This window comes from Xenopus laevis, chromosome 8S (assembly GCF_017654675.1).
Source record: "Xenopus laevis strain J_2021 chromosome 8S, Xenopus_laevis_v10.1, whole genome shotgun sequence".
NCBI lineage: Eukaryota > Metazoa > Chordata > Amphibia > Anura > Pipidae > Xenopus > Xenopus laevis.
This window is the reverse complement of record NC_054386.1, coordinates 5,613,012-5,634,335: the sequence shown is the minus strand read 5'-3', so window position 1 is coordinate 5,634,335 and position 21,324 is coordinate 5,613,012. Positions and strand designations below refer to the sequence as shown.

At 40.5% G+C, this 21,324-nt stretch overlaps 1 protein-coding gene across 1 annotated transcript; it reads right to left on the bottom strand.

Annotated features, from left to right (window-relative positions):
• Window positions 1-8,392: 8,392 nt before the first annotated feature.
• Window positions 8,393-19,758, bottom strand: LOC108699740 (transmembrane protein 151B). Its single transcript, XM_018232258.2, has 2 exons — window positions 19,063-19,758; window positions 8,393-10,222 (listed from the first exon to the last, which is right to left on the bottom strand). Exons 1-2 carry the CDS (start codon window positions 19,162-19,164, stop codon window positions 8,789-8,791), a joined length of 1,536 nt encoding a protein of 511 aa, XP_018087747.1. The 5' UTR covers window positions 19,165-19,758; the 3' UTR covers window positions 8,393-8,788.
• Window positions 19,759-21,324: the final 1,566 nt, after the last annotated feature.

The window sequence follows — 21,324 nt, the reverse complement described above, 5'->3', positions numbered from 1 at the left end:
TACCTAGGAACACACCAGGGGTGTAACTACAGAGGAAGCAGACCCTGTGGCTGCAGGGGGGCACAGGAGATATAGGGGACCCGTGAGGCCCTAATTCATATACAATTTCAATAAATATTGGTAAAATAAGTCAACCTCTAGACTTTTTGGAGGCTGAAAAATAATTTGCCGTGGGGCCCAGTGATATCTAGTTACTCCACCGGAACACACGGTGGGATAAATGCAGTGATGATATAATGTAAAATATGTCCCTGAACAACTTGCAGGATAAATGCAGTGGCAGTTTCATATATAATGCCTTCAGAACATGTCAGGAATGGATAAATGATGTAGGGATGCACCGAATCCACTTTTTTGGGTTCGGCCGAACCCCCGAATCCTTCGCAAAAGATTCGGCCGAATACCAAACTGAATCCGAACCCTAATTTGCATATGCAAATTAGGGGTGGGGAGGGGAAAACATGTTTTACTTCCTTGTTTTCTGACAAAGTCACGCAATTTCCCTCCCTGTCACTAATTTGCATATGCAAATTAGGGTTCGGATTCGGTTCGGCTGGGCAGAAGGATTCGAATCCCAATCCTGCTGAAAAAGGCCGAATCCTGGATTCGGTGCATCCCTAAAATTATGTGTCAATTCCATTTATAATGCCCCTAGTACACAAGGGATTATATACATACAGTGTTGGTTTACTGTATAAAAGCCCCAAAACCTATTGCAGGATAATTGCAGAGCCAGATTCATGTACAGGATAACCATCTATTGTATCAGTTACAGCAACATTTTCTGGTAGAGAATCTGACAATGGCTCAGTTCTCCTTTAATAATAATAATAATCATAAAAATATGTGTTAGTGGGTACACAATGATTTGTAAACAAAGAAACATGGGTCTGGTTTTAAACAAAATTTATAGCACTGTTAAAAAGCAAAACTGTAAACACTGGACCTGTAATTTTGTTGTTTGATAGTAGCAATCAACAGTTAGGGCCAAAAAAGTAAAAAAATTCGAAATTCTAAGTAATTTTTTGGATACTTCGACCATCGAATAGGATACTACGACTTCGAATTTACTTCGACTTCGTTTCGAAAGTAAAAATCGTTCGACTATTCGATAATCAAAGTACTGTCTCTTTAAAAAAACTTCGACTTCAATACTTCGCCAACTTAAACCGGCCGAAGTGCTATGTTAGCCTATGGGGACCTGCCAGAGCATATTTCTAAGTTTTTGGGTTTTGAAGGAAAATCGTACGATTGTACGATAAAATCGCTCAAATCATACGATTCGAAGAACGATCGTACTACGATCAATAAAATCCTCCGACTTCGAATTCGAATGTCGGAGGATTCTATTCGATGGTCGAATTTTCCACTTCGAAATTTGACCCTTGATAAATCTGCCCCTTAAAATCAGGGAAGCCAATGTAATGAATTTCTAATTTTATTTTAAAAAATTCCCACCCAAACAATAGTGGGATACAAATACATTTCTAGCATCAACCTTTTGCTGATAGCAAACAGCATTTGCCGTTGTGGAATCTGTGTAATAGTTGAATATGCAATTTACTGGCTATAGTGTAGTATATGAGTCTGTTACAAATCCAGCTATTAAGGCGTCTGAACTGTTATTCATATAATCAGGCAGGACCAGAGTCAAAATCAAAAATCAAACGTTCAGTCATTCTGATTGCCAGTCTCGCTTCTGACTCTGCTACAATTAATCACTGGTTATTGCTAAAATATCTGCAATGGAGGTTGTTGCAACCAGGTTTTATTAAAACATTTCTTGCTGACAAAGGTGCCCTGACAACAGAGTGAGCCATAGAGCAGGGGAAATTTATTATAAATACTATTTTGAAGGCAAAACTGTGTTTACAATGCTACAATATTTGTCACAGTGCCTGTGGCTGTTCGATAAGTTGGAAAGGTAACAGCGAGGGGCTACAGGAACACCAGGGGTTACAGTAATTACACATTGTAATCACTGAAGTATTGTGACAGATCAATAAATACCCCGGAGGTGCCATCCACAAAATAGGCAGGAAAGCAATTGTTCAAATTCCTCAAGCAGAGTCTGGTACCCAGCAGGTAGATTAACGTTCTGCAAGCATGCTGTGGCACTATCAGAGTGCAATTACTAATGCACACCCGTGCTGCTGCTGCTGGATGCAGGCCATAACATACACACAGGATGGTGTTCAGAAAAAAGTGTTTGGAATGATGTGTTGGCTTTTTTTCTACAAGACAGTTTTAATTACTGCTATTAAGCTTAAATTCGGTATTCATGTCCTGACTGAATGAAGCCAATAGTAAATGTACTGCTAACGAGTAAGCAAATAAGGTCAAATATAAACACTTTGGGGTAGATTCACTGATGTCCCTGCGGATGGTAATGCTGGCAAATTGTCGATAGCGTTAGCCAATTCGTCCTTTAGTGCAGGGGTCCCCAACCGTCGGGCCGCGGACAGTCTTGAACTGGCCCGCCAAACCTAGGGGACAATTAATGCGGACGCCAACCCCTCTGACCCCCAACAACCTCTCCCCCGGTCCTTGCAAAAAAATTTCGCTCTACACCAGTCCCTGGGCCAAAAAAGGGTGGGGGCCACTGATCTATTGGAAAGGCCATCCTTCAAGAATAAAGGAAAAACACTAAAGGAAGAACTAATATCCTATTTATATTATTTGGTTACAGACAGACGAGTGTTCTTTTGGCATCCCAAGCAGAATGGTGCCCCTGGATGTGAGGAGGACCCCCCCCCCCGTGAATATGTTTACCTGAGGTACAGAGCTTACTTAGAGTACCCCAACTTATAATGTATATTTTTTCTGGGAATGCATAATGACAGATTAATGTGCCAGCCGTAGTGAGTATAATGGAAAGGGGGCGCATTAGATCTCTCTTTTGGGATCCTTTCAGGGTAGATATGTGTCTATAGCTTGGGGGCAAGACATCCCTAGATGCAGTTTCTCTAGGGGCATTAGATAGAGAGGACTATGTATCTATGCAGCCCTAAGCTCCACCAAGTATTCCCAATGAGGATTAACATTTATTCTCCCAGCAGATAACACAGCAGTGTTCAAATACGCAAGACTGTCTGTAGTTATTGAATCACCGGGTTATAACCTTGCTATGTTTGTTTAATAGAACTGTTTACTTTTAAAACCAAAGGCACCCAAGCTATTTGTGAGGGCCATTCTGAGTGTGAGGGGTCTGAGCGTAACCCATGTTCTGCCTATAGCCTGAAAATGAAAATACCACCCTATTCCATTCTCTCCTGCTGTTCATTTATGTATTTTCTTCTACTCTCTCTTTCCTGGCATTTTTCTTCATTTTGCATCTCTAGAGCATCTCTGTTGGACTTCAGTATCTCTGGAATGCCTGGTTCTTGCAGCATTACCTTATCTGATATCCCTGGGTGCCATTGCTTCTTGCAAGTGCTGAATTCCAGAATTTTATTGGAGATACATTCCATTGATACACCGCCGATTGCTGTTTCTGTGCTGTAAAGATCAGGCTGAAGTCAGCAAGGAATTAATGACCAAGGGGTGAGCTAAAAACAATTATGGTAACATGAGACCCAGGATGTAATGGAAGGAAAGCTATTAACCCAGGTGAACTGGACCATTTTCAGTTATTAAGAGAAATGTAATTTGGTGAGAGAAACACTGATGCTCTGTTGCATTTGCCATTTATAGTAACAATAAAAACTTGTATATTGGGCAGGAGCAAGGTAAATAGCATGTATAGACTGGTGAGATAAATACACCTTTGGTCTCAGTAGAAATTGAAAATGGTATTAAATAATATAACTCAATTTTCATTCACCTACCCACTACAGTAATAGGAAATAACAGATTTTTTTAAAGGTTTTTCTTACACTGCGAATTCTCATTTATGAGACACAACTATCCGCACTCACCAGTGTAAAATAGCAAAAAGGGGATAGATAGATGGAGAGAGAGAGAGAGAGAGAGAGAGAGAGAGAGAGAGAGAGAGAGAGAGAGAGATGATAGATACTGTAGATAGATGATAGACAGATGATAGATAGATGATATATAGATAGATTGATATATAGATAAATAGATAGATAGATGATTGACAGATAGATAGCTAGAGATAGATAGATAGATAGAGAGAGAGAGAGAGAGAGAGAGAGAGAGAGAGACATAGATAGATGATAAATAGATAGATAGATGATTGATAGACAGATAGATATAGATAGATGATAGATAGATAGATAGATAGATAGATAGATAGATAGATGATTGACAGATAGATATAGATAGATAGAACGATGATAGAGAGAGAGAGAGAAACATAGATAGATGATAGATACTGTAGAGAGATGATAGACAGATGATAGATAGATGATAGATAGATGATATATAGATAGATAGATATAGATAGATACTGTAGATAGATAGATAGATAGATAGATAGATAGATAGATAGATAGATAGATAGATAGACAGACAGAAGGAGAGAGAGAGAGAGAGAGAGAGAGAGAGATAGATAGATGATAGAGAGACATAGATAGATGATAGATACTGTAGATAGAGATAAATAGATAGATGATAGAAAGATGATAGAGAGAGAGAGAGAGACATAGATAGATGATAGATACTGTAGAGAGATGATAGACAGATGATAGATAGATGAGAGATAGATAGATAGATAGATAGATAGATAGATAGATAGATAGATAGATAGATAGATAGATAGATCGATAGACAGATAGATATAGATAGATGATAGAAAGACATAGATAGATGATAGATACTGTAGATAGATGATATATAGATAGATAATTGATAAATAGAAAGATAGATGATAGATAGATATATAGAGATAGATAGATAGATATAGATAGATGGGAGAACAAGTCATACCTCTCTGCAATCATGCTGTTAAAGGAAAACTAAACCTCCACAATAATAAAAACCCCCACCCATTACCCTACATAGTCTCCTTTACCCGCTGGTCGGTCGGGTTTGGGCCAACCTCACAACCCCTTTTGCGGGTGGCACCTTCAACTGCCGCTCTCCCGACTTCCGGCTTTTTCGTTGTGCACCCGCTCGCCCCACAACTTTTGTGACATCATTGGCGGGGCTGCACAGGTCTATAAAGGGAAGCCGGAAGTCGGACTTGGGCAGACGTGGGTGGAGGGAGGGCGGGTGTGGGTCGGGAATAACCCGACCTGCTCATCACTAGTAAGCGCAGTTGAGCTCATGGGCGCCATCTTCTGGCTATTTGTTTTTTTTCGGGTCCTTGTCCTTACCAATTTCAGGCACTTTTGGCGCATGCGCAGTTGCTACAAATGTAATAGAATGAGAGTGCTTGCTATGAAGAACTCTACATGGAAGACTTATTTATTGATTGACTGGTTTTCCACCTAATCACAGGAAAGATCAACCCTTGAGCCCAAAAAAAAATTGGCGCGTGCGTCAAAATTATTGGGACGCCCATTGACTTTAATGCATTTGGACCAAATAGTTTTGCATCAAAATTGACGCACATCAAAATTATTTTGACGCCCAATGTGTTTCACTAATTTTCCGCCGTTCTGTGAATTTCTCGGTAACCAGCACAGATGCGCCCATCACTTTTCATTAGCACATACCAATTATTGCCATTCATTAATTATACAAACCTTCTTTTTGAGCCAGTCCTTGTTTTCACTGTAGTGTGTTTATCTGCTCTCTAAAATCTGCTGTTAAATACACAAAACCTCCACCCAGTCTGTCTTAGCAGCAAGAACACTTGTCATAGAAATATTCATACCGGTGACCCGTATGAAGATCCAAATTACAGAAAGATCCGTTATCCATCATTCTGGATAACAGGTCCCATACTTGTACAGAGAGAAAAGAAAATCATTTTTAGAAATTTGGATTATTTAAATAAAATGGGGTTTATGGGAGACGGCACACAGGCAGATTCAGGGAGATTAGTCGCCCGCAAAATTTGCATTTCGTGAATTTCACTGGAAATTCGCAAATTTTTCGGCAAAGCGAAACAGGACAAATTCACCCATCACTACTGACAAGAAAGTAGAATGGGAAAATCAAAAATAACATAGAGACTTGATGCAGAGTGGATGGAGATTATGGCAATGACATATTGCTGTGCATTTGTAACAAAGAGTTGTTGTCATAAAGTAATTGATTAGCACCGATGTATGTGGAATTTTACCTACTGGATGTTGTAAACTGATGTGCCAGTTTGTCCTTTACCTGCACATTAGTGATGACAAACAGCAATACCTGTTAACTAGCAAGTAATATGTATTCTGAATTCATCTATTCTCTAACACTCCAAAGTTCTAGAATGTAACATTTGGAATGTTGTCCCTGAAAAGGGAATTATTTTATTCCTGAATTCAGTTAATTCTGAATTGTGATGGGGATGTTTAGCCTAAAAGGGCATGTTAAGGTAAAACAATTAAATCCCATTTTTACTTTCTTTAATGAAAAAGAAACCTATCTCCATTATACTTTAAGTAAAAAATGTGTACTGTTTTTATAATAAACCTGACTGTATGCAGTGAAATTCTCCCTTCATTTACTGCTGTGGATAGGAATTGTCAGACGGTCCCTAACTGCTCTGCAGGGAAACAATCATACTTATGAACAGCAGGGGGAGCCCCAGCCACTTCCCAGCCATGCAGATCTCCCCATGTGTCATCAACCTATAGGAAAGCTCAAGCCCAAAACCACCTTTGTCCATTTATTATGTATGGGACTACCTTTCTTAAGAAGCACCTCCATGATTTTCTTCGTATTTACCTTTCAAAGAGACCAACTTGTTTGATACCCTGGTGATCATAAACAAACCCTACACTGAAATTCCCAAAGCCAATGTGGCATACAAGCTTACTTCACAAACAAATTGGAATGAAGCATTCAATAGTAACTGATCTGTAGAGTGATTTCATTTTGGAGCAAGGAAGCAATTTCCTTAAGGGCTTTTAAAAAAAATTTTTAGAATATTTTTGAAACAGTGAATATACTGTAGGTCTATGTTAATATAATAAAGTATGCGTATTAAGCTAAATTTGGATGTGTTTGAGTTTAGCAGATAATAAGCACTGATCATTATTTGAATTTCTCTCTTACCAAAGATTTCTGCCTTGCCGAACCATTTACTTACTGTATAACCTACGATTTGAAAAGGAAGCAAACAAAGGGTTAATTTTCTTGCTCTACACAAATAATCCTGGAGAGAGGCAATTCTGTATAAAAGCAGATATTACAGACTAGGTTAAATTAACCTTGGTGGTATTGAAAGTCCCATTATAAACAGTTTGACTATGTCCTAATAATTACTTGTCTGTGTACATTTAGATTGTGTGTGTTTGCTGTATATCTAGGGGCAGATTTATCAAGGGTCGAATTTTCGAGTTTATGGTAGCTTCTAATAAATCAACTCCCATAAACTCGGCTGGGTGGGGCCGCACGGTCCTAGCGCCCGCCCGTACTACCGCGCAGGTGCAAGGGTGCTGGCATGCAAGAACCAGAGCACTGGGGAGCAGCGCGTCCCCAGTGCTCCCCATAGAGCGGCTGGGCGGCATGCCGCCCCGAAAAATGTGCTAACCTAAGCCTGGGCCTTTGTGGCCTTGCCACAAATCCGGGCCTGCGAATACCAAACTAAATCCGAATCTTAATTTGCATATGCCAATTGGGGGTGGGAAGGGGAACATTTTTTTACTTCCTTGTTTTGTGACAAAAAACAATTTCCCTCCCTGCCCCTAATTTGCATATGCATATTAGGATTTGGATTTGTTTCCGATGGGCAGAAGGATTCGGCCGAATCCAAATCCTGCTGAAAAAGGCAGAATCCTGGCCGAATCCTGGATTCAGTGCATCCCTAAAATTTATTTAAAAAAACAGGTGAATAGGATCGAGCTGCAAATTCAAACTGATTCGAGTTTTTATGCATAAAAAACCCATTTTTTATTTTATAACAAAAATTCGAATTGATTGTAAGAGGTCCCACCAATTCGGCAGGTTTTAGATGGCGAATAGTCAAATTCTAATTCTTAAAGGGACAGTACATGATAAATTTCAAAATTCCAATTTCAATTTTTTTTTAAATTCAAATCAAATTTGGACTATTCCCTAGTCGAATCACACTAAAATAAACTTGAAATTCGAATTTAAAAATTCAGATTTTCAATTCGACCCTTGATAAATCTGCCCCCTAGTGTGTATGGGCTCATGTACATATTGTTTTGATATATGGCATCAGCATATGTGTGTTATCAGCAGAAATGGGAATTTTTTTTTTTCACAACCAATTATGTTATGGCTCTGTTTAGGCTAATAAACGACAGCATCATCTGCCGTTCTGATGGAGAAAGCCAGATTTGGATAGGAGCAGTAACAGGTTTGTGGATCTTTCATTGTAAAACTAATTTATTCCTGGCCACAGAGTGATATAACACAGAGGAGTATATTGCTGTAACATTGCCACTTCTCAGAATACTGAGCTATGTAAATTTGTGTATAATGGGCTTTAGCTATTCAGCATGTGTAATAAGTAAATTGTAAGAAACTGTCCTATTGCACTTCTACAGTAAAGTCATTGGGGCTCATTTATCAACACTGGGCAAATTTGCCCATGGGCAGTTACCTATAGCAACCAATCAGTGATTAGCTTTTTAAAGCCAGCTGCAAGGAGAACAATGAATGCAGCAATCTGATTGGTTGCCATGGGTTACTGCCCAGTGTTGATAAATGACCCCCACTGTTTCTAATCATGACTGTACCATTTGGATCTTACAAAATTCTATCATAAAGATGTCTCCATGCAAGAGGAGCGAAGAAGGCAGAAGTTCCTGGTTTGGCACCCTTCCTGTCGATGTGCTATAAGTACAGGGAAAAAACGGGCATCGTGGTATGTTGGTGGGTTTTCATTGAGGGCAAGTTGGCTAGAGTAAGAGCAGCATCGTTCATCTGGGCACCCACGGTCTGCCAGGCTGCTACTGCGGCTCCTCCAGAGCCCTGTCCTATGGGAACCATGCAGCCGGCAGAGAGAAAAACGGCTGGTACTAAGGGAGAGGTGAGATGGGCCTGCACTACAGCTGTGTATAGCATGGCGAGAGAAGATTGAAGAACAGCTGGATGCTCTGTTGCAGCCTTCACAGGCTTGAAGAACACCTCGGTAACCACAAGAAGAGTAGCCATTGCATAATGATGCGTCTGTAAGGTCCATCAAGACTGCCTCTGAATAACTTGGGATCAGTTGTCGGTTGGTACAGATATGCCATTCTAGTTCGGTGCTGTCCAAAGTACTTACTCTGGGCATTCTGAATCTGTATATGGGCTCGTCTCCAGTAGAAGATGCTCTGTATTCCAATCCCAACAGTTTCTCAATATGGTAGTGAACATGAGCTGTCCGATATTCAATAAAAACCCTTAGAGGCCAAGACAACATGAGCAGTGCAGCTACCCAGAAAGCATAATGAGACACATACCATGGCAGCTTTTCTAAATCCACATAAGCAACTACTAATTCTTTGAAGTCCACGTTTTTTAGTTGCATTCCTTCCCTTGCCTCCATGTAGTCATCCAGCCCTTCTATCTCTGTAAAGAACCGAGCACGCTGGGTAAGATATGAACTCTCTGACTCCACACTGGCGAAGCTGAAGCACTTTGTGAATTCTAATTTGGTGGCAGGATGGCGTTCCAAGTCTAATAAGTCCTTTGAGATGTCTTTTATGCCACAATGAGAGTATTCAAACTCTGCCTCAGCAACATGGGTATTAACACGCTCGTGGTAGACCTGGGTGGTGGTATAGGCATCACCATGACGATAGCGAGTAACTTGTCTTGTGCGTCTGACAAAGTGATAGCTGATGGCCTTCCACCATATGCACGGTGTAGCTTGCCTCATGCGTTGTATCTGATCGTGAACACTGCTAATATCTGCCTTATTCTGGAGCTCACTCCTGGCATGGCAGTGCCAGCACTCTACCATATAGACCACATAAAGCATGGCAAGGAAAGCCAGTGGGATGTAGACATAGCCATCTGAGCAAGGACTTCCATGGTAGATCATGGATCTGCCCTTAAGGGAACTATCAAAGCTGAGCTTGGTCACACTCGTTACCTGGCACCAAGTCACCGCACCAAGACAAACAAACATGAAGATGGAGAGTAGAAGGCATTTCCAGTGGGACTCCCGGCACATAGAGGCACTCAGTGACTGTTTCTCTGGCCGCTGCTATGAGAAGACAAAAGAAAAGTCAAGTGAGGTTTTTTTACAAATTATACAGTATAATTGTAAATATATCCTGGTAAAGATAAAGAGATAATTTTCTATTTTTCTGAGTTTGCTCATTCAGCAAACTGATGCATTAACAGGGCACTTTCTCTGTTCCCTCCTTACTTAATGACTCCCACAGTACACAGTAGATAATGGATAAGTACTACTATAGTTTATGTAAACAAGCTGCTTTTTTAGCCATGGGGGCAGCCATTCATGCACAGGATACACAGTAGATAACAGATAAGTACTACTATAGTTTATATAAACAAGCTGCTGTGTAGCCATGGGGGCAGCCATTCAAGCACAGGATACACAGTAGATAACAGATAAGTACTACTATAGTTTATATAAACAAGATGCTGTGTAGCCATGAGGACAGCCATTCAAGCACAGGATACACAGTAGATAACAGATAAGTACTACTATAGTTTATATAAACAAGCTGCTGTGTAGCCATGGGGGCAGCCTTTCAAGCACAGGATACACAGTAGATAACAGATAAGTACTACTATAGTTTATATAAACAAGCTGCTGTGTAGCCATGGGGGCAGCCATTCAAGCACAGGATACACAGTAGATAACCGATAAGTACTACTATAGTTTATATAAACAAGCTGCTGTGTAGCCATGGGGGCAGCCATTCAAGCACAGGACACACAGTAGATAACAGATAAGTACTACTATAGTTTATATAAACAAGCTGCTGTGTAGCCATGGGGGCAGCCATTCAAGCACAGGATACACAGTAGATAACAGATAAATACTACTATAGTTTATATAAACAAGCTGCTGTGTAGCCATGGGGGCAGCCATTCAAGCACAGGATACACAGTAGATTTCTTTTATAACCTGTACACCTGTAGACCTCTAGACAGGAATTCAATGCCAAGGTCAGTACTGTGACTCATTTATAAACACTGGGCAAATTTGCACCTGGGCAGTAACCCATAGCAACCAATCAGTGATTAGCATTTCTCAACCAGCTGTGGGTAGAATGCTAGAAACAAACATCTGATTGGTTTTCACAGGTTACTGCACAAGAGCAACTTAGCCCAGTGTTTATAAATCAAAACAATTTGCAAATTAGATTTTTTATTTTGCACTCATTAGTAAGAGATCCCTACAGCCTATGGAGACAGAAAACAAGCACTGCATGCAATCAAATAAGGAAAAACTGCAGTCTTGCAATAACTGACACAGTTTACATGCATAATGTACGGCAGGTCCATTTAGCTGTTACCATTAAATAAATACAGCAGTAATGAAAATGAATGATAGTCCGATCTATATGGCATTTAAAGGGGAACTATTGCGAAAATGAAAATTTAATATAAGCTTCATCATACTGAACTAAGAAACTTTCTAAATATAATTAAAAATTCTGTACTGTTTCTGAAATGCTGGGAGTTACCGACAGCCTAGAAAATATCCATCCCATCCAACCCATGAAAATATCTCATGGGTTGCCGCTCGCAATGCTTCAGTTTATAGCCAAGGGGGAAACAACCCTGTTATTCCCTAGTTTTACTGCTGTGAGACTGTGCCAGCAGCAAATTTATTTCATAAAGAGACAGTTTTGCCCTGTTAGAGTGGTATTACCTACGTAGTTAAAGTGATAAAAAGGTCAGTGTAAACTAAACTCTACTATCCTCTACAAATGATGGTATTAAATATATATTATGTATGGGACTGAAAAATCCCAAAAGCTTTGAAAACAACTCCCATCATTCTCAACCAGCCATCCTTTCCCTGATAGTTCTGGGAATTGCAATCCATGACGGCTGAAATGAAAAATGCCTGGCGCACCTGCCTTAGGACTTCATACATGCAATTATTTTTCCATTTTTCATAATTGCCACTGAGAAAATATACCTGCGCCCATGTTAATTGAAATCCTTTTAACAGCATTGCACAGGGTCATTCTCATTACTGGTTTGGAATTTAGCCTGCAGGGAGGAACATGGCAGGTATTTGCAACAAAGGCAGTGCATGAGGGTGGAACACAGGCAGCCTTCACGATTATTGAATGGGGCTTGGCCTGTAATAAGTCATGGTGTTATTCTTACCTTAGTCAGCAGGAGCAAGAGCCAGGGCAATGATTGATTTAATGGCAATGTATAATTAGGGAGATAGCCTACTTATTGGCTACTGCATTAAATCTGCTTAGCGTGCGCTCCATAAATTTATGTCTCTCGGCTTCTCATTTCGAGCAGCATGCCATACAATATTTTTATATAATTTTGATGGCCAGTGTAAGGATAACTGGGAAGGACCAACTTCCTCCCTTTGGAACACACAAAAAATAGGACTTGTTATCTATGGGGTACAGTAGCATCACCTGGTCCCATGGTAGTAACCCCACTAACCAAAGACCATCTATAACCCATTGCTATATACTGTATAAAGCCATTTGGCACATGATCTTGATATTCATGAAAGCATAGCAGGACACCATATATATCAATAAACTTGCTATGAGATGACGAGGCTTTGAACAAATATTGGACTTAAAAGGGAGGCTTGTACACAAAAGGTCTTAAAATTAGTACTCAGATGTTTTCTGCTGTGACCTTTGCTTTAACCTTCACTAGTTTTAAGGGAATATACCATATCTTTCAATTATTTCTTTTGCGGGGAGCAGATGCTTAGCTAATTTCCTGTGCTTCCTGTATATCTCTAGCTGGAGGTGACACCATGCTGCAGAATGCTTTCTAATCTGAAGATATCTCATATAATAAAAAATATATTTATAAATACATACAGTATAATATAACATAGTTACATAGTAAGTTAGTTTGAAAAAAGACATACGTCCATCAAGTTCAACCTTTTAAAGGAGAAACGACCCTTTTTTATTACTATTCCCTACCCATCTACCCAACATAGAACCCCCTCCCTGCTCCCCCCCCCCCCGCTAGGTGTTACCCTGTGTAAATGCCCCTATCTCTTTACTTACCCCTTGTTGCAGATTTAGGGCACCAGAGTTCACGGCGCCATCTTCTCTTTGTTAATCTTCAGGTCTTCTTCCGGTGCTTCTGCAATTTATGTGGCTTTCGGTGCATGCGCAGTTGTTCGGGACCGGCACATCGCACCTAACACTGCGCATGCACCAACACGCCACTCTCTTCTCGAAGATTAACGAAGTGAAGAAGCGCCCATGAACGCTGATCGTCTGGAGGCTGTTCTTACACTTTATTCTTGTAACTTATTTAATAATGGAAGCTCCTGAGTGTAGGCGGAGGTCCCTTGCAAATATTTATAGGGATTACAAATACCACAACTGAGAGTTCTGTTCTAAGTTGCTTGGCGTGCAGAATCAACCAAAACACTTACTCTTAGTCTCTTATCATTTGCCACTTTGATTACTGCAACTTACTCCTCACAGGTATTCCAACAAGTCGCCTTTCACAACTCCAATCTGTTCTAAATGCGGCCGCTAGACTCATTCATCTATCTCACCACTCAACATCAGCTGCTCCCATATGTATGTCCCTTCACTGGCTCCCAATCTCCTCTAGAATCAAATTCAAACTACTTACACTCAACACTTAACAATGAAGCCCCTCCCTATATTTCATCTCTGATCACCAAATACTCTCACCAAATACTCTCCTTCACGCAACCTTTGCTTTGCTTCTGACCTTTGCATTGCTTCTCCTCTCATCACTTCTGCCAATTCTCATCTACAAGACTTCTCTTTGGCTTTTCTCTGGACTTTCTCTTTCTTTCCAAACTTTCAAATGCTCCTTAAAGACCCACCTGTTTGAAGAAGCTTATTCAATATACATTAATTAATTAATCATTGCTGTATCATAAATCACAAAATTGTTCCTAAAATCCTAATGTCTCAATTGTACACTCTAATTTGTAAGGTTCTCTAATCCTATTGTACTCTGTAAACCCTTGTTTGTTATCCACCATTTATTACCTGTTTGTTCTAAACAATGTAAAGCACTGCGTATCTTGTCGGCGCTATATAAATAAATAAATAAATGATGATTATGATGATACAATGTCACATTAGATTTATATACTTAAGCAGAAGAAAAAAAGAGTAATGCAAGATTAGATAATCACTAATTGGATAAGGAATTAGTGAAAAAAGACAGGACAGGAAGAAGACAGGAATACAAAAGAAAACCTGGATCCAGCCCCCTCAACACACACACACACCTCCATAATCCATAGCCAGATGGACAGGTGAATCTTGAAACACAGGTCTACTTTCGTAGCATAAAGTGGTCCAAAAGCAATTGTGGATTTGGGCTTTAAGATCAACAATGGCAGGTTATAATTAGAGCTTTCCCAAGTGAGGAAAAAGGTACAAGTGTATGTTTCCTGTTATAAAGGTACCTCTATCCATTCCATTAGAAATGCATTAAATGGCTTTTTCTGAAAAAAGCAAATGGAGGCGGGTGATTGTGTTTAAAGAAGAACTAAACCCCCCTTTAGGCAAAAGTCCCCACTGGCCCCCTCCCTGACTCCACCCTGCACAGTGTTACAGCAGATTCTGTGTCCCCTCTAGGAATACTGACCCACACCTGCAGAAGAGCGTAGCGGAGTTCACGGGCGCCATCTTCCGGCGCTTCGGTAATCTTCGGGTCTTCTTTCTTACCTTCGACAATTTCCGTCTCTTTCAGCGCATGTGCAGTTGTAACGAACAAGAAGATTGCTCCAACTGCGCATGCACTGATACGCCTCTAACTTCACGAAGAATAACGAAGTGACGAAGATGGCGCTTGTAAACTCCGCTGCGCTTTTCTGCAGGTGTGGGTCAGTATTCCTAGAGGGGACACAGAATCTGCTGTAGCACTGTGCAGGGGGGAGGTGGGGCAGCAGAGGGGGGTAAGTGGGTGGTTTAGTTCTCCTTTAAAACTACTTTAAACAATTCCTTAGCATATGGACTCGTGTGGACATATGGATACTGCTTGAAAAAATTTAATTGCACATGAAAAATGTTGGGCCTGTCAACGTACAAATGAATTAACAATGAAGGATTTAATGGATGAAGTTAACAGTTCTGTAGTTTATTCCTGAATATGGAACGGGTCCCTATTTCTTGTTATAAATAAGCATGTGAAGATGCTTTTCATTTACCATGTGTGTAAAGAATTCACATTAGCTACTGTCTCTTTGATGCCAGCTTTGTGCTCTATAGTCCCATCCCATTCACACATGGCCAAGCCGGCACCTTCTGCCTGGGCATCTGGTGTGGAAACCACAGTTGGCTCCCATTGCTTTTCTTTATTTCCCTCTCCAGGGCATTTGGAGGACAACAGTGCCCACCCGGTCTGCTAGAGCTGCCAGGATATAAACGACTATCAGAATTACTGCTAAATAATGTATCAGACCTTTATAACTATAAGCATTTGCTTTTGAAGATAACTTAATGATCAAAAACATTATCCTCTTACATTATATACATCTTCACTACTACTACTACTACTGATTTTGCAATGTTTCTCTTTTCCAGCAACCTCGGAGATTTTCATCCACTATCACAATCTTAAATTGCAGTGGAAAATATGTTAAATGCCTAAAATCTACCAGGTAGCTGTAAAAAGGGGAGAATATCAGAAAAATCAATAGCTGTCTCATATCGGTTGAGCAGGAGATAGGTTGTCCATGGAAAAGGTCAAGAAAGGATTTTCACGCCTGAGAAGAAGCAGACTAGAATTGCAGAGGCATAAAGTGATTGGCAACGTCAAACTGCAAAGTTAAATCCCTCAATATGAGGCTCATTGTCAGTGGAAGAAGATGCTACTGTTCATTAAAGGAGAAGGAAAGGTTACAACTAAGTAAGCCTTATCAGAAAGGTCCATCTAAATATACCAATAAACCCCCAAAGTAATGTTGCTCTGAGTCCCCTGTCAAAAGAAACACTGCATTTCTTTCCTTCTATTGTGTACACATGGGCTTCTGTATCAGACTTCCTGCCTTTATCTTAAACCTCATTGCCCTGGGCGTGAGCATGCTCAGTTTGCTCCTCTCCCCCCACCCCCTCCCTTCTCTACTGTAATCTGAGCCCAGAGCAGGGAGAGACTCAGGCAGGAAGTGATGTCACACCACATTAATACTGCAGCTCCTATCCTAAACAAACAGAGAGTTTCTAGAGCTTTTTACTCGACCCTCGATATTTGACCGTCGAAGTAAAATCTTTCGACTTCGAATTTCCCGCATTTCCTTCGATCGAACGAAAAATCGTTTGATCGAACAATTAAATCCTTTGAATCGAACGATTCCTTCGATCAAAAAAAGCTAGGAAAGCCTATGGGGACCTTCCCCAAAGGCTAACATTGGTGCTCGGTAGGTTTTAGGTGGCGAAGTAGGTGGTCAAAGTTTTTTTTAAAGAGACAGTACTTCGACTATGGAATGGTCGAATAGTCGAACGATTTTTAGTTCGAATCATTCAAAGTCGTAGTTGAAGGTCGAAGTAGCCAAAAAAATACTTCGAAATTTGAAGTATTTTTTATTCTAATTCTTCACTCGAGCGAAGTAAATATGCCCCTTAAAGTTCTATAGTTTTCACTAGTGCATGCTGCGGGGTGATCCAAACGAAGATGGATGTGCTGATGAGTAATGATTTGCAAGGGAAGGCACCCTACATACTGCAATATATTCATTATAAATACTGCCCGGCACAGTATTCCTAGCAAAGCAATCTGTTACAGACAAGCACCTGGGATCAATAGGTCAGCTTTAGTGAGGTGCATTAAGGCTTGTGGCTGTAAAGTGGTAAAGAAAAGCCCACTGACCTCTGTTGTGATTGTTTTCCATGGAAGGGTGAGGGACTATGTTAAAAGATAAACATATTGTTGCCTGATCGGGTTCTGCCATGAAATTGTGAATAAAGGCATTTTTAAACTAAGCGGTGCTGTACAAAGATTTTTTTGTTTTGCAGGGGTCCACAGGCACCCCTCAATTATATAATAATATCATATATTCTGGCACTAGACATTTTTCTGTTACATGAATGTATGCATGCTGCATAGAAATGTGCTACCTGGGAAACTCTAGAGGGCCCTCAACTGACCCATGTGATGAATCCCCCTTTGGCAAATTCCCCTTAATAAACAATCACAAATCTGAGTGGGTGTGCGGGTGTCAGTGAGACTCATATTTAATAGTGGCAATACTAGATTGTATAACATCTTCCTACATAAACAGAAGATTTCTTATTTGAATTATGTTATAGCATGTAAATGGGAGCTGCCATACTACTTGCCTATCTCTAAAATGCATCAGATCCCCTGTGATTTAAATAGGTGCTTCTGTATTGTTGCAATCTACGGAGAACATATCTGCAAACACAAGCAGATATACAGTATATATACAAATATTCTGTATCCTCTGTTATGTTAATATTTAATAAAGACAAATTGCCTGGATTACATTATCCCAGCTAAGACTAAAATTAGCCAAATTATATGGAGGATCTCCAGCCATGCAAATAAAAATGGAATGGTCCACCTTTACCTTACCTTTTCCTATACTATAGATGGAACTGTTCTTTTTGACTTTCAGTCGTTCTTCATCATATATATTTTTGAATGATAAGGTCTGCCTCTTTCCAATCTGTAACTGAAAATGCTTTCTGGTTGTCAGGATCACTGACCTTAGCAACCAGTTTGACTATAAGGCTTCAGTTTCACTGGTATATTAATTCCATATGCCTTCTCTTTCTATTCAGCCACGCTCCTAGTCATCTTCAAGTCTTTTTTTTTAACCAGTTATAATAATTAAGCCCTAACAACCAAACAAAAGTGTAAATTCCAAGCCAGGTAGGTGCAAATAAAAAATAAATAAAAAAAAAACCATGAAAAGTGAAGACTACTTGCAAACTCTTAGAATACCATGGTCTACACCTCACAAAAGTTAACTTTAAGATCAACTAACCATTCAATAAAGGTAATTGGGTAGATGCTTCTATTAGAAATTAATATGAACTACAACTCCCATAATTTTCTAACTACTTAGGGATGGGATTTGTAGGGAAACAGCTAGAAGGTGGCAGGTTGAATATCCCTGATTATACAGTGTTGGTCTTGTAGGTAGAAAAGAACTTTAATACACTCGTTTCCCGTCATAGATATACACAGGCAGAGCAAGGATTAAAAGCAAAGTGTAAGCTCCTGTACAGGCAGAAATATACAAGTGCTAATAAGAAGCCGCAGTGTGTGCCCGGATGCCTGGCTTTGTGCAGCAGCAATGCGTTTGGCACAGTGGAGTCCGTCCTGCAGGCAAACATTGAAACCTGACAGAGGAGGGGCCCCTTGAATCCACCTTTGTGCTGCACTGGGAAACTCTACGGGGAATAATCAGTTCCCTCTGTTCCCTGAGTATTCCTTATCTTGCTGTAACACATTAACGTTTAGTATCTGTCATCAACGTAGCAGTGTGTGCAATACAGCAACAAGAACAGCACTGCAGCTCCTGGCTAGCACTCACTTAACCCCCTTGCCCAACACAACTGATGCCAGGCACATTATTCAGATTTATAGTATATTTTGGAAAGCATATTGTGCAATAGAGTGCAACAGAGATACAGTACAATGCCCTACACATGCCCGGCCACTATAGTTGCAAGCAGTGTGTCTTATCTTGCCTGTGCCACACACACATCATTCCATGATACACAAATGATATGACAGAGTGTAGTAGAGCAGGATTGGTGCTACATATATAATATGTAGATAAGATGCACACTGTGTATTTGTGTGTGTGTGCAGTTGTCAGACTTTGTGTAGTGACATGCTGGATTGGGAAGTGCCCATGACCTTGATTGTATTGCTCACCTCTTCTCTCACATCCACATCAGTCGGGGCTGCCGCCTCTTCCCCTAGGCTACTTGCAGGGGTCTCTGACACTGACTCAGCAGGTTCCCCCTCAGCAGACATCCTTTGCCATGCTATGCCTCCCGGTCACCCCGTTGCTGGTGTGTATCAGATCCTGTTCCCTAGAAGAAACAATCACTTGGTACAGGGAGCTCCCAGCCAATGCTGCAGTCTGCACCCCATCAATCCCACAGCTGGAACAGGTTCCTCACACCCATTGTCCCTTTCCTGGCCCCCATTCCTATGGAGAGAGATTGGGGAGGGTGAAGGCAGAAGCCCCCAGTGCCACAGCCCCTCCATGGGGGCTAAGAGGGGTCACCTTATCTGCACAGGCAGAAATGGCACACGGGCAAAGTAGACTGGAGCCTGACGCTCACTGCTGAAGGAACTTCAGGCAAAGGCAGGTAATAAGCGATAAAGAGGGGAAAACACACGGCTCTTTCCTCTGTGATGTCTCAGTTGTGTGCACACCCCCTTCTCTTCTCCTCAGCATTCAATCAGAGCTGGACATATCTCTTCCCTCTCTCACACACACATTCCATTAACATCCAGCGGCTTCCTTAAAGCAGCTTTTCATGTTTACCTTCTGCAGGAGCTGCTGTAATATGTGATACACAGTGACCTCACGCTGTTCCCTCCTCTCCAAAGCGCCAATCTGCAGCCGTGCCTTTCATACAGTCATATGAAAAAGTTTGGGAACCCCTCTTAATTCATTGGAGTTTTGTTTATCATTTCAAAGTAGCAACTTCCTTTTAATATATAACTTTCCTTATGGAAACAGTAGTATTTCAGCAGTGACATCAAGTTTATTGGATTAACAGAAAATATGCATCATAACAAAATTAGACATGTGCATAACTTTGGGCACCCAACAGAGATATTACATCAATACTTGGTTGAGCCTTTTGCAAATGTAACAGTCTCTAGACACCTCCTATAGCCTTTGATGAGATTTTGGATGTGGCTATTTTTGACCATTCGTCCAAACAAAATCTCACCAGTTCAGTTAAATTTGATGGCTGCCGAGCATGGACAGTCTGCTTCAGATCATCCCATAGATTTTTGATGGTTTTCAAGTTGGGGGGCTGTGATGGCCATTCCAGAATATTGTACTTGTCCCTCTGCATAAATGTCTTTGTAGATTTCCAAGTGAGTTTAGGGTCATTGTCTTGTTGGAATATCCAACCCCTGCAGCGTAACTTCAACTTTGTGACTGATGCTTGAACATTATCCTGAAGAATTTGTTGATATTGGGTTGAATTCATCCGACCCTCGACTTTAACAAGGGCCCCAGTCCCTGAACTAGCCCCACAGCATGATGGGACCTCCACCAAATGTGACAGTCGGTAGCAGGTGTTTTTCTTGGAATGCCGTGTTCTTCTTCCGCCATGCAAAGCGCTTTTTGTTATGACCAAATATCTAAATTTTTGTCTCATCAGTCCAAAGCACTTTGTTCCAAAATGACTGTGTCTTGTCTAAATGAGCTTTTACATACAACAAGCGACTCTGTTTGTGTTTGTGTGAGTGCAGAAAGGGCTTCTTTCTCATCCCCCTGCCATACACATGTTCTTTGTGCAAATTGTGCTGAATTGTAGAACGATGTACAGATACACCATCTGCAGCAAGATGTTCTTGCAGGTCTTTGGAGATGATCTTTGGGTTGTCTGTAACATTCTCACAATCCTCCGCATATGTCGCTCCTGTATTTTTCTTGGCCTGTCAGACCTGGGTTTTACAGCAACTGTGCCTGTGGTCTTCCATTTCCTGATTACATTCCTTACAGTTGAAACTGACAGTTTAAACCTCTGTAGATAGCTACAATTAATACAAGATTTCAATAAATTATAAAGTGCAAGTGCTAAATTGATTATTCTTGTATCATTTATTGAAATCTTGTATTAATTGTCTACAAACACAGCATAAATTCAATATCAAGTCAGCACCAGCTATTTTTTAATACACAGAAAAGGCAACTCTATGCTTTTCTGAACTTGCTGTTTGCTAATTGCCTAATATTTAATTAAATTATTAGAAGGTTTTTAATTAACCAAGCAAGCATTTGCATTAATAGAACAAGCACTTTAACTTTATTAATTGATTCACGGTATAATTTAGATATTAAGGTATTTATTTCATTGGAGAGTGAGGGGGCTTTTACTATCTTTCTCCTCATTTTCAAATAGTTGTTAACAGTAATTCACGCCTCCAACTCTCCATGAGGTA

What these genes read in the sequence shown, in the direction of transcription:
- LOC108699740 (XM_018232258.2), bottom strand. Translation starts at nt 19,164, where the DNA reads ATGTCTGCTGAGGGGGAACCTGCTGAGTCAGTGTCAGAGACCCCTGCA. An exon ending in ATGTGGATGTGAGAGAAGAG is followed by an intron (nt 10,223 to 19,062) that starts GTGAGCAATACA and finishes GTCTTCTCATAG; the next exon opens with CAGCGGCCAGAGAAACAGTC.